This window comes from Nansenia antarctica (genome assembly GCF_963989245.1).
Source record: "Nansenia antarctica genome assembly, chromosome: 5".
NCBI classification, from domain to species: Eukaryota; Metazoa; Chordata; class Actinopteri; order Argentiniformes; family Microstomatidae; genus Nansenia; species Nansenia antarctica.
This window is the reverse complement of record NC_137690.1, coordinates 38,465,863-38,480,332: the sequence shown is the minus strand read 5'-3', so window position 1 is coordinate 38,480,332 and position 14,470 is coordinate 38,465,863. Positions and strand designations below refer to the sequence as shown.

The 14,470-nt window shown below is 41.5% G+C and overlaps 1 protein-coding gene across 1 annotated transcript in view; it reads left to right on the top strand.

Annotated features, from left to right (window-relative positions):
• Positions 1 to 14,470, top strand: part of arfgap2 (ADP-ribosylation factor GTPase activating protein 2) — a gene marked incomplete at its 3' end in the record, with an annotated part of 54,812 nt that overhangs the window by 34,955 nt on the left and 5,387 nt on the right. Inside the window, exon 15 of the mRNA XM_080531611.1 lies at positions 6,193 to 6,283. Coding sequence (XP_080387737.1) covers positions 6,193 to 6,283 — 91 coding nt within the window. The remainder of the gene's footprint in view (positions 1 to 6,192; positions 6,284 to 14,470) is intronic.

Below are 14,470 nucleotides of genomic sequence, written 5' to 3'. Positions count from 1 at the left end.
CTCTACCATAAACCTGTAGTTTTGGTCAATGTGTATGCACCCAATTGGGACGACGAGAAATTCATGGAAAAGGTCATTTCATCTATACCTGACCTAAACTCACGCTGCCTTATTTTTGGTGGCGATCTAAACTGCATGATTAATCCTTCCTTAGACCGTTCCAACCCAAAATCAAAGAAACCCTCCAAGATGGCTAAAATGTTGTCAGCGTTCATGGACCAAATTGGATGTGTCGATCCATGGCGCTTCCAATTCCCTCACGATAAAACATTCTCGTTTTTTTCACACGTCCACCATTCGTATAGCAGAATTGATTACTTCTTTATAGACAGAACACTACTTCCCTTTGTCAAAAACGTAGAATATTCAACCATAATTGAATCTGACCATGCCCCAGTACTATTGGATCTGTCCTTCCCACTTAACTACTCTGACCGCGCACCATGGAGACTTGATACCACACTACTAACAGATAAAGAATTCTGCCAAATGATTTCAACTGCCATAGACAATTTCTTGGAAACCAATAGGGACGACGCTGTTTCTCCCTCCCTGCTCTGGCAGACCCTTAAAGTAGTAATAAGGGGGGACATTATTGCATACACATCTAGGCTGAACAAAGCTAGGAGGCAAGAACAGGAGCAACTTCTCAACTCAATGATTGACATAGATCATCAATACTCTGACTCTCCCACCCCGGAGCTTTACAAAAATAAGCTGAATCTCAAAGCCAAATACGAGTTATTAACATCCGATAAGACAGAACGTATGTTGCTGAAATCACGAGGCTTTGTTTATGAACATGTGGAAAAGGCTGGTAGAATGTTAGCGCATCAATTAAAATGTAAATCCTCTGACCAACAGATTCCACAAATTAAAAGAGAAAATGGGGAGCTTACAACTGACCCCCTCGAAATCAATGAGACTTTTAGGGCATTTTATTCCAAATTGTACACTTCTGAGGCACCCAATGATGATACCAATATGCAACATTTCTTCACAAATTTAAATGCCCCTGTTATCAACCCTGTTCATAAAGCAGAACTTGAACTACCCTTCCAAGACACCGACATTTATAATGCAATCACAGCTATGCAAAGTAGTAAGGCCCCGGGCCCTGATGGATACCCCATCGAATTCTACAAAAAATTCTCAACCAAATTAACTCCGCTCATCTTAGAAATGTTCAATGACTCAATGGATAATGAGGCCCTGCCACAGACGCTAACAGAGGCATTCATAACCCTTTTACCGAAACCAGGGAAAGACAGAACGGAGTGTGGTTCACATCGCCCCATCTCGCTGCTCAACAGCGATGTCAAGATATTAGCTAAAGCACTCGCCCGGCGTCTAGAGTCCGTCACAGACGAGGTGATCTCCCCTGATCAAACTGGCTTCATGCTGGGCCGCCACTCATTCTCTAACATCCGAAACCTTCTAAATGTCGTACATTCTCCTACGTCCGAGGAGGTACCTGAGGTGGTTATCTCCCTGGATGCGGAGAAGGCTTTTGACAGAGTGGAGTGGGCGTACTTATTTGAATGTCTGAAAGCTTTTGGCTTTGGACCCACTTTTATTGCATGGATCAGACTACTATACTCATCTCCTAAGGCATCGGTAGTTACGAACGGGAAACGCTCCACATTTTTCTCATTGTCGAGAGGGACACGCCAGGGGTGCCCGCTGAGCCCACTCCTATTCTCATTCGCCATCGAACCTCTGTCTATCATGTTAAAATCTTCTCCAATAATAAATGGAATTTCTAGATGGGGGAAGGAACACAAGGTGGCGCTATATGCCGACGACTTACTGTTGTATGTATCTGACCCGGTGCAATGCATTTCCCATATAGTTCAGATGCTGCATAGATTTGGTAGCTTTTCGGGATACAAGATCAACCTCACTAAGAGCGAATGTTTTCCAGTGAACAACCTAGCTCTCGCAATCCCACAATGTGACTTGCCCTTCCATTTGTCTAAATCTGGCTTCAAATATTTGGGAATTAATATTACACGGTCCTTCTCTAAACTACATGAAAAAAACTTCACGCCCCTTGTTAATAAATTAAAAGATGATTTACAGAAATGGAGGTCCATTAATTTATCACTGGCAGGGAAGATCAACTGTATTAAGATGAACGTTCTACCCCGATTCCTCTACCTTTTCCAATGTCTCCCTATATTCCTCCCAAAGTCCTTCTTCTCGTCCATAGATAAGTCCATATCATCTTTCATTTGGGGGGGTAAAGTCCCTAGAATACAGAAAAGACTTCTACAGCGACATCGGTCCCAGGGCGGACTGGGCCTACCAAATTTGCTTTATTATCACTGGGCTGCCAATATTCAGAAAATCATATACTGGGTCCATTCACCACAGCCGTCTTGGTGCGAAATAGAAAATGAGTCATGTCTTCCAACATCCCTCTCCGCCTTGATTACCTCCAAACTCCCTCTATCTGCCCCACACTACACCTCTAACCCTGTTGTTGTTAATACATTACGAATATGGTCACAATTTCGACGCCACTTTGGTTTAAAAGATTTCTCCAACCTAGCCCCTATCTGCAATAACCACCTTTTTGTCCCCGCCAGAATAGACAATGCTTTCGCCTTATGGAAAAGACTCGGTCTCTCCAAATTTAAAGATCTCTATACTGAGGGCGTCTTCTCGACCTTTAATCACCTCTCTCAAAAATTCAACCTTCCCCGCTCAAGTTATTTTTGATACCTCCAGGTCCGACATTTCATTAAAAGTTTGGATCCAAACTTCCCAAATGCACCACAACCTTCTGCTATAGATGATATCCTCCAAATTCCTCCCAATCTAAAAGGCCTAATTTCAAGTATTTACTCTAGCATATCATCCCTCGGAGACACTTCCCTCCACAAAATTAAAGAGAAATGGCAGGAGGAGCTAGGGGACGTAATACCCGATGACTCCTGGACTGAGGCTCTGACGAGAGTTAACGGGAGCACATCATGTGCTAGACTAGGCGTAATCCAATTTAAGGTCCTGCACCGAATTCACCTTTCCAAATCTAGGCTAGCCAGAATCTATCCTGACGTGGATGAGAATTGTAGCAGATGTCATAACGCTCCGGCAACGCTAACACACATGTTTTGGTCATGTCCCTTATTATTTGATTATTGGTCAGCAGTTTTCAGGACCCTCTCACAGGCACTAGATCTGAACCTGCAACCTAACGCCTACTCAGCTATCTTTGGCATAGCGCCAACTGACCAACAGATTATTAACAAGCATAAAGACATTGTGGCATTTGCCACTCTACTTGCTCGACGGAGGATTTTGCTTTGTTGGAAATCCCCCAAACCACCGAATTCCTCCTTATGGTTGACTGACCTTATGCTTCACTTGAAACTTGAAAAGATTAAATATACACTTAAGGGGTCCAAAGACCGCTTTTATTTCACCTGGAACCCAATAATATCCTATTTCAACAAACTAAAAACCCTCCCTGACAATGCAAGTGCGCTGGATGCTGAGTGATGACATATGTGTGGTGGCCTGGGAAAACCCGTCGGATGTCGCTGGCGTTCGTTCGTGGCAAAGAGCAAATATAGATGGAAATCGCGATTTTGGCGATTTTGATATTATGTGGTATTCTAGTACTTTGAACTCCATACTACATTATGGTGAATAAACATTTTAAGAAAACAAAAGAGAAAGTACTTATTTTGATGTTTTTGTGGCGGGTAGTTTGCTAGCGAAACAACATCACGTTGAACGTGTCTCATTCTCAGTTAAGCAACGCACGCACACATGAGCGAAAGGAGAGACGATACTTCCACCTGTGTTATTGCCAGTTTACTGATGCTCACAATAAGCATAAAGTAATAAAATCTTAACTAGAAGACACACAAATGGATCTGTCCCTCGCATACCGACGAGGCGAGCAGACTACCACCGCATCACAAGCAGACAAACGAGACCGGCCGATCTGCATAGGCTCCTCCCCCGACCCGGAGGAGAAAGGGGAAGATTTCTCCCCTTTCACTTTTTTTGATATGCTACATTAAAATGCTCATAAAGGGCTATCTCAGTCATTCAACCAGTTATGAATAGCTGAGAACTTCTAATTTATGGAAATATTAAAAAATGAAAATGTCAAAATGCCACCATGTGAAGGGTTTTCCCAGGCCACCACACATATGTTGTGAATCTATTTATCAGGATAAACCCCTAGAGATACATCATCTCGTTCTAGAGAGGGACATATTACAATCATAACAGACATGGTATCACAGACCAACACGACCATCTCATCTATCCTCACTTACAAATGAATTGCACTTTATTTCTCTTTATCTCTTTGATTACTTACCTGTACTGTCTTCATTACCTATCACCACTGTTATTATTATTATTTATTGTTTATTTATATCCTTCGTCCTGGGATGCACCACTTGGGATTTTGTGGGGGGGGGGGGGGGGAGGGTTGGGACATGTTTGTGTTTTGTGTAAAAACAAACCAAAACTGAAAAGTATTATTTTTGTATATCTGTAACATCTCAATAAAAGAAAGTAAAAAATAAAAAAAAATCGATAACGAAATTCGTTGGCGACGAATGCCATTATCGATTCGTCTTCTTTTTTTCTTTTTTTTGGGGGGGGGGGTTTGTTTCCATAACAAACCTACTTCCTGTTGACGCACGCCACGCTGTCTTGCGGCCGGTGTAGGCATCGCGAATCATAGCGAATCATAGCGCTACCTATGGCCGGAAAGGGCAGAACCTATGACCGGAACCGGAAAAGTGGGAAAATCCGGTACCTACACCGGCGCGGCGGCTACATTTAAATCATGCTACTCAAAAGCCTTGAGAGTGAAGCTGTCTGCTGTCTGCTGTCAGGACATGCTAGTGAGTTAGCTAGCAGGGTTAGCTCGCTGCTGCCGCTAGCTGACTGTCACTACGCTGCTCGTCCAGCTGTAGTCTGCGTAGCTGTGCTGAGAACCAGAGCACTAACTATGTTTCTATAGAGGAGGGTTACACTAACTATGTTTCTATAGAGGAGGGTTACACTAACTATGTTTCTATAGAGGAGGGTTACACTAACTATGTTTTTATAGAGGAGGGTTACAGCTAACTTCCTATTGTTTTATTATATAAGTCCTGCTGGGCTCAGCCCTTCCATGGTCTCCTGCTCTCCATGCAAATGCGTTAGTGTGAGTTCTGGCGAAGCGTCAGCTAAATGACTGTAATGTAATGCGATAGCCAGTGAGTGTTTGCTCGCATTCATGAATTCAATATTGCATGACAAGTGTATTTAGCTAGCTGGCTAACGTCAGTGGTAGAGCAGAGGTGATAAGCTAAAGGCTAGCTAGTGGTAGCCTACCAAGCTACCCGTGAGTTAGAGTGAGGCACTGACTGTCGCCTAGCCTATTGTATGGGGTGAGAGGACACATTGCATTGTTTTGGAGCATATCTGTTATATAAAAACATTAGTGTCTTGTACTGTAGCCTATATTGCACTTTGGGTTACTGACCTTTACATTAAGCAAAGTTATTACCTAAAACAATGCATGTATTGAGCTAGAGTTCAACTACTTTATTGAAACAATCTACCGCCATAGTCCATGGCCTGTTGTTAAACCTATTTGATGTAGCAAAGCCTTTTTTATTTATATTATTTTTTATTTTTTATTAATACTTATTCATTTTGCACATGTATATGTATAGGCCTGGCTGATTTAGAAAACATAAAATAAAATGTGCAAAATAAATCTTTTTTAATAAAATAAAAATTAAAAAAAGCAAAATTTTGTTTTAAATCTTTTTTTCCCGTTTCGAAAAAATAATCGGCAGATTAATCGATTATCAAAATAATCGTTAGTTGCAGCCCTAGTGATGTTGTTAGTGTGTGTGTGTGTGTGTGTGTGTAATGTGATGAAGTTGATGTGTGTGTGTGTGTAATGTGATGATGATGGTGTGTTCCCAGTATGATGTGTGTGATGTGATGATGTTGGTGTGTGTGTGTGTGTAATGTGATGATGTTGATGTGTGTGTAATGTGATGATGATGGTGTGTTCCCAGTGTGATGTGTGTGATGTGATTATGTTAGTGTGTGTGTGTAATGTGATGATGTTGGTGTGTGTTGCCAGTATGTTGCCAGTATGATGTGTGTGATGTGATGATGTTGGTGTGTGTGTGTAATGTGATGATGGTGTGTTCCCAGTACGAGGCCAAGTCGCGTCTAGACACCATGTCTGGCAGCACGTCCATCAGCTCTGCTGACCTGTTTGGAGACGGCAGCGACCGCAACGCAGGTAAGCTATCTATTAAACAGTTGTTGTTGTTTCGTTTGTTGTTTTTATAGATATATACTAGTTAAGCTTGTAAGTTGTATCATATCTGCCTTAGTGCTGTGAATGACAGGCTGAACATGTCAACAAGCCTGTTGTTGGAGCCGTGGTACCCTGCAGGGGCAGTGTTTCCTCCAGGATTTTTCACATTAGTGGCGGGGTGGTGAGTTTTCGCATTTTTTTCGCGTGCACGGGCATGAAACGCGCACTGGCGCTCAAAACAAAGACGTCATTTCACCAAAAACTAGAGGGTGGCAAACATATTATTATTTTTTAAATAGAGGTTAAGTCATTAAAGCCGAGCAGGTGATTTTATATAGAAGGTGATCAAATACCAAGATATCCTACAGCTGCAGCAGAACATGCGGAACGCGCATACAGCACTGAACATCGGTTGCCGTATAATATACATGTGACTGACAGATACGCCCAAGACACTGACACACGCAGAAAGATCATCAGCTCATCGAATATGAAGTACACGAGAGATAATCAGCTCATCGAATATGAAGTACACAAGAGTAGAGTACACATGGAACCGGGAACGCGCATACAGCACTGAACAACATCCGTAGAATATAAACTTACGTACACACACACACACAATGAAAGATCATCAGCTCATCAATACGAAGTAGGCCTACAGGAGAGTACACGCACAAAACCGACTAACGTTACTCACTAACTGTTTACACAAGTAAAATCACAGTGTGACAGATTCGGTAAACAACCAACAGCAAGGTAATGCATCAGCTGAGTTAAAGAAAACCAATTCTTACCTTTAATGACAGCGACATGAACCCTGTTTACCCGTACCTCCGCCGTTCTGTTCGTGATGATTTTAGAGGCAATAGATTATTTTTGCCCCGCGCATTTTGCCCTGTAATTAGACCATGCGACCACACCTTGTGTCTCTTATTGTCCAAATGTTCCCTGAATTTTAGCTGCATGTTTTTCCAGCATGTAAATCCGTTGTCAATAAAAATTCTACTCCCCTTCTTTCCCCCTGCCAATACTGTGTCGTTTATGACATTTACCAACGTTTATGCTATGAATAGTTCGAAGCTAGCGTTAGGTGCGAGGCTGCTCGGTTAACCCATTAGCGGGAACATTATTTGTTTCACAAAATAGGCTGATTTAGTTGATCATGAACATCAGAGACTACATTACGAATGTTCATTAAAATACTTGTATACTGAGCACTGGTATAAGAACATGAACCAGAGAACAGCAGTAAATGCAAAAACCCACAGTCGTTGCTGATGATGTTGCATTTTCGATTAGGATACGGGATTAAAGGCACCGGCGATGACTTCCGGTTATGGCGTGGTACTAGGAGGTCACGGCGTTTGAGCTCTGCTGCTAGCATGTAATTAATCCTACAATACTAATCAGATTATTATTATTTAAAGTCAAGCAACACGTTTGTAAGAGTACTGGGAATCAAAATGTCACGAAAAAGTGTCAAAAAAGATAAAAAGGAACCACGACTTGACGACAAACATTCGACGGAGAATGAAGGAACGAGCACTGTCATGGCTGACATGGAGGATGACCCCGATGAGGGAGATGGCGAGGTATTGGACCCAGACAGGAGTAGCAATCAAGATATCATGAAAGCCATACTGTCCTTGAAAAGTGGTCTTTATAAGAAAATTGATGTTGTGCAAGCAACCATTGCGGATGTAAGGAAACAGGTAGAAGAATGCACAGGGCGCGTAGCACAAGCGGAACAACGGATTTCCGACGCAGAAGACAGCGTCAACGGGCTAACATCCAAAGTCAGCGCATTGGAAAGCACCGTCAAAAGCCTTACCAACAAAGTGGACGACTTGGAATGCAGAAGCCGTCGAAACAACGTGAGAGTGGTGGGTTTACCGGAGAAGGCAGTGGGCCAGGATGCAGTCGCATTTTTGGAAAAATGGTTACCGGAGGCTCTGGGGTTGGACCCACGAGCTGCCTTGGTAATTGAACGGGCTCATAGAATCGGCGCTCCACCAAACAACGACTCGAACACGACACGTCCAAGGACATTTATTATGAGGTTCTTGAACTTTAAGGACAAGGAACGAGCATTGAAGGCAGCCAGAATCAAAGGAAAGGTCCTTTACAACAAGGAGCAAGTGCGTTTTTATCAGGACCTCTCCGCTGGTGTGCACGGCATGCAGCGCAGCTACGATGACGTGCGGAAGAGGCTTCGAGACAAGGGCATCCACGTTTTTGCATCCAAGCACTGGACAGCTGAAATAACATTTAGTTTATATGGTTGCACCCAGGCACTGGACAGAGCCGAAATGACATTTATTTACTTGGGACTTTCAACTCATCACGGATTTGATGTGGACAATGGTTTCAGGCTATATTTGATTTGTATTTGATTTCTATTTCTACTAATGCTTTCTTCATCCCTCGAACGACGTGGGTCCCAGGTATGTGAGTATAGGCCTATTTGTTGTGTGCAGACGTTTAACACAGTGGCGGTTGCCTATGTAGGCTACAGGTTGCAAATGTTGCATAGTTCATGATTACATACTTACGTTTAAGTGGTTAGTACTTTGTAAAAAAGCTAGTCAGAGCTGAAGAGAATAACTTAAAGCTAGAGAGAGACTCGCTTTGGCTATAAGCGGTAGTTATAGAGTGGGAGGGGAGGGGGGGGATGTCCAGAGGACATGTCATGGGCTTTAAGTTCACATGGGATTCGGGGTGTTTTTTGGTTTGTTTTGTTTTGTTTTTATATGTGGGTGTGGTTTGTCAGTGCATTCTATCAAAGCGATTGTTAAAGATACATTGTACTACTGTAATCAATGTCTGATAGTTGTAAGGTAAAATTTACCTCATGGAACTGTAGGGGTCTGAACAAACTTACAAAGGTGAAGCAAGTGATGAGCAGAATAAAACTCTTGAAATCAAAGGTCGTTTTTTTACAAGAAACTCATCTGCTGAGTGAGGATGTTTCTAAAATAAGAAACAGATGGCAGGGTCAGGTGCTGTCTGCTTCCTATACCACTCATGCTAGAGGGGTTATGATACTGATCCATAAATCTGTCCCACTACAGATTCAAAATATAGTTAAGGACCCTGCAGGTAGATATATCATGGTCCAGGGCACTTTATTGTCCGAAAGTATACATTTGATAAATGTGTACGGTCCCAATGACGATGACCCTAAATTCTATGATCATTTATTTCTGACTATTTCAAATCTCCCTGGGCGATACATAATAGGTGGCGACTTTAATTGCACGTTGGATTCATTAATAGACAGATCAACTGGTTTAGATGATACTCATATCAGGTCGAGAAAGACAATACAACATTTTATGAAAGAATTGAATTTATTGGATATTTGGAGACATGGTAGACCAAATGCAATAGAATATTCCTGCTATTCCAGCACTTATAAAACTCATTCACGTATAGACTACTTTTTGGTTTCAGCCCTACTTCTTTCCAAAATTGATGAATGTCATTATAGCAGCATAGTTTTATCTGACCATGCAGCCGTATCCTTGACTTATAAAGATACTAAATTAGTGAGTGATCCCCCAAGATGGCGCTTTCAGTCGGGATGGCTTATGGACCCCACATTCATCGATTTTTTTAGATGAACAAATTGATTTGTATTTTGAATGTAACACTTCCCAAACATCTGCTAGCACGAGATGGGAGGCATTCAAGGCCTTCATTAGGGGTCAAATCATTTCTTTTACTAGTTCAAAGAAAAAGAAGGCACAACTTGAAATGAAGACATTAGATGAGGAAATTAAAAAAATTGAAATGGATATCTACCATAACAAACATATCTCTATAGACAAACATACAAAATTACTCCTACTTAGATCACAATATAATGAATTGTCAGCTAATAAAGCAGCTGCCGATTTACTGAGACTCAAGCAGTCCTACTATGACCAGGGGGAAAAGCCCGGAAGACTCCTAGCATGGCGTATTAAACAACAACAAACAGAGAGGTCTATCAACAGTATTGAAGCTCCAAACGGTAAAACTATAGTGGACCCTACAGAGATTAATGAGGCCTTCAGAGTCTTCTATGGGAAATTGTATAGCTCTGAGTGCTCTTCTAACCTGGATATGCAGACGCAATTCCTAAACAACCTTAATATTCCCAGAATCTCTGAAGAGGAAAGTAGAGCATTAGACAGACCTTTTACAAAGTTGGAAATTGTTGAAGCGATTGGCTGTATGCAAGCTGGAAAATCAGCGGGTCCAGATGGTATCCCTATAGATATTTATAAAAAATTTAAATCCAAATTACTTTCACCTCTTATGGAGATGTTTCAGGAATCCTTCGAGAATGGTCTTCTCCCCACATCCATGAGGGGCGCCCTAATCACATTACTTCCAAAACCAGGAAAACCAAATACTAAATGTGAAAACATGAGGCCAATTAGTCTTTTAAATTCAGAAACTAAAATTCTCTGTAAAGTTCTTGCAAAACGATTGGAGGGCTTGCTTCCTCGGGTGGTGGGGGAAGATCAAAACAGATTTATTCAAGGTAGACAAGGATTTCATAATGTCAGACGAGTGCTCAATATTTTGCACAGCCAGAAGGGGGCGACAGATACGGCATTACTCTCACTTGATGCAGAGAAGGCCTTCGATCGTGTTGAGTGGCCGTATCTGTTTGAGGTGCTTACCCGATTTGGCTTTGGAGATACATTTTGCAAATGGGTTAGATTGCTTTGTACTGGGCTTACTGCAGAAGTCTTGACTAATAGTATGATTTCTAAACCTTTCAACATCTCTAGAAGTTGCCCGCAAGGGAGTCCTTTATCTCCATTGCTTTTTGTCCTTGCAATAGAACCATTTGCTATAGCGGTGAGGATGCACAGTGACATCTGTGGAATTCGTATAGGTCATTTAGAACATAACATAGCACTCTTCACTGATGATGTAATTTTGCTTCTAAAGAATCTACAGAGCTCTGTCCCCGCACTTCTAGGTCTTATTGAAACTTTTGGGAAAATATCCGGGTATAAAGGGAATCATTCAAAATCATCTATAATGTTACTTAATGAATCGGAGAGGAAAAGTAACCATGTTTATGCCTCTACTTTCAACCCTACAGATAACTTCACATATTTGGGAATAAAGATTGTCCCTGAGGTGAATAGGATTGCGCAGATAAATTATGACCCAATTTTGGAGGCTAGTATAGCATCAGTAGAACGTTGGACATCTTTACCTATTTCAATGATTGGCAGGATAAATATTCTAAAAATTAACATACTCCCTAAATGTCTTTATTTGTTCCAGAATATCCCCCTGCCCCCTCCCTCATCTTTGTTTACTAGAATCAAGAAATTGTTTACCAACTTTATTTGGCAAAATAAACGGTCCAGATTGCGTCTAACTTTACTTTATCTACCATATGACAGAGGTGGCCTTAAATGCCCAAACATCCAATGGTATTACTGGGCAGCTCAATTGCGGTCCATTATGTTTTATTTTTCATCTAGAAGCCCTCCTGCTTGGATGGATTTGGAATCCTGTTCTCTTACACAAAGCTTACCACTGCACTTATATCTGTATTCAGCGGAGCGTAAATACCTGAAGAAAAATACAGACAACCCTATTATATTGAACATGATTGATGTTTGGTTTGATACATGCAAATATTTTAATATAAACTCTTCCATGTCACGTTTCAGTCCTATTTGGGGTAATGCCAATTTTAAACCGGGGACAAGTGATACGGGATTTCGAATATGGGCTGGAAAAGAGTTAAGGAAAGTACAAGACATGTACAGTGAGGAGGAAGTATTTATGTCCTTTGCAGAAATATCAACCAAATATGACATTCCAAAAAAATCTTTTTTTCAAATATCTTCAAATTAGGAGCTTTATATCCTCATCACAAAATCATTCGTTAGATATACCTGTCCTTTCCACATTGGAGTTAGCAGTCACAAGACATTGTTATGAGAAAGGTTTAATTTCAACTATGTATAACTTGTTTGTGTCTGGATCTGATGAATCGTCAGAATCAAAACTGAGGTTATGGAAGGAAGACATAGAGGAGGAAATATCTGTAGAAGACTGGAGTGAGGCATGTAAGGAGGCACAGAGGCAGATAATCAGCAGTAGCTTGAAACTAATACAATATAAATGGTTGATGCGTACATACATAACCCCTGTTAAGTTGCATAAGTTTAATGACAACATTCCTGATACTTGTATTAAGTGCAATGAGGCAAGAGGGACACTGTACCACTGTGTATGGGAATGTGTGAAAGTGAATACCTTTTGGCAGGATGTTATTAATATGGTTGATCAAATTTTATCAAAGAAATTACCATTGGATCCCAAGCTTTTTATTCTTGGTATATATCCTACCAATCCACATTTACGAAGCAAAGAGATTAGATTCATAGACATGTGTATATTATGGAATGGAATGGAATGGACTATTTGTCATTGCTACAGTACAGGTACCAAACAACGAAATTTAGGAGGGGTGGCTCCCCTGGTATTAGGAAAGGAAAAAAAAAAAAAAACTTTTTTTTTAGAAAAACCATAAAATCACAAGAAGGTAAGGAGCTGGTTTACATAAATAAAGGCTATGTACACAATCCACTGTACTATACTGCACAGATAGTCAACTAGGGTTGTCATATTGCACAAAAGTATTTTTTCACGTTATTTTAAAGTGTCACAGTTTGCAGGCTTGAAATGTACATGTTTGTGCCTCAGCACTAGCTGCCATACAATCCGTCCGGACTGTCCTGGGCCCAGAACTTAGGCCTTTGCTGTGTTCAGGGCCTTGACGGCCCTGTGGTAGAAGCAGTTCTTCAGTCTGTTTGTCTTAGCGGCCGGGGTCCTGTACCTCCTATTCGAGGGCAGCCTGATAAAGTGTACGTGCCCAGGGTGGGTCGGGTCCCTGGAGATCTTGGAGGCCTTCCTATTACAAGCAAAACGTACAATTGCTCTTAATTGGAAAAATGTTGATGGACCAAGAATTGGAATGTGGGTTAAAGAAATGGCGTCAAGTATGTTGATGGAAAAGATAACGTATATTGTTAGACGTAAACAGAGTGTTTTTGATGATGTATGGAGGCCCTTTAAGTATTTCTCAAGGCATAATGTTAATGTTGGTAATTTGCTTCAACAAGAACAAGCTCTGAGGGAGTAGAGTAGCTTTATGGTCATGTACATTGACCAGGAATGCACCCTTTTATATTAATTTATTTTATTGTATTATTATTACTACTTATTATTAATATTCTTTAGGTTATATCATTTATTTATTGTTTAGGTTTTTTCCTTTTTTGTGTGTGTCTTTTCAATTGTTAGGGATGGGGTTATGGGTGGGAGAACAGGGTGAAAAATGTTTGCTGTGTTTTGTATTGTTGTACAATTTGATGTGATTTTGCAAACTGAAAAACAATAAACATATTGTTAAAAAAAAAAGGCACCGCCGATGGGCGAAGAGAGAGAGGAGAGTGATTTCCTGAAATCCAAATGTCCCGCTAAATTCGGACCAACAAAACTGTTTTGCAAGCGCGTTGCCTCGCGCCGCGCGCCTGTTGAGAGTGATTCAGTCTCGATTGCAGTGCGAACACAAACGACGAGGTTAATTGCAACATTGTAACATATTGTAATTTACTACACCCTAAATCGTAACGAAATGTAGGTCTGGATGCGGCCTAAATCTAGCTTCAATCTGCTTTTTTTTCTGTTTCTCCGGTCATAATAACTGAATCAATTAGTGGCGGAGTGGCGGCCCGCCACGAATTAACGCATATAGAGGAAACACTGAGGGGCAACCAGGTGGGTTTTAGGTTAGAGAACCCTGTAGACAGCTGAGCCAGGCCAGAGTGAGAGTGAGAGTGAGTGTGTGTGTGAGTGAGAGTGTGAGAGCGAGTGTATGTGAGAGAGCGAGTGTGTGAGAGAGAGAAAGTGTGTGAGAGAGAGAGAGAGAGTGTGTGCGAGAGAGAGTGTGAGTGTGTGAGAGAGAGAGAGTGTGTGAGAGAGAGAGAGTGTGTGAGAGAGAGAGAGTGTTAGGGCTTTGAGACACCGGCAAAGAACCGTGCCGGTTCGCGTTCGCGTTTGGGAACCTCCGAACGTTGGCGCTGTCTGGCGAACCAGCCCGCGTTCCAACGTTCGGAGGCTTCCGAACGCGAACCGGCA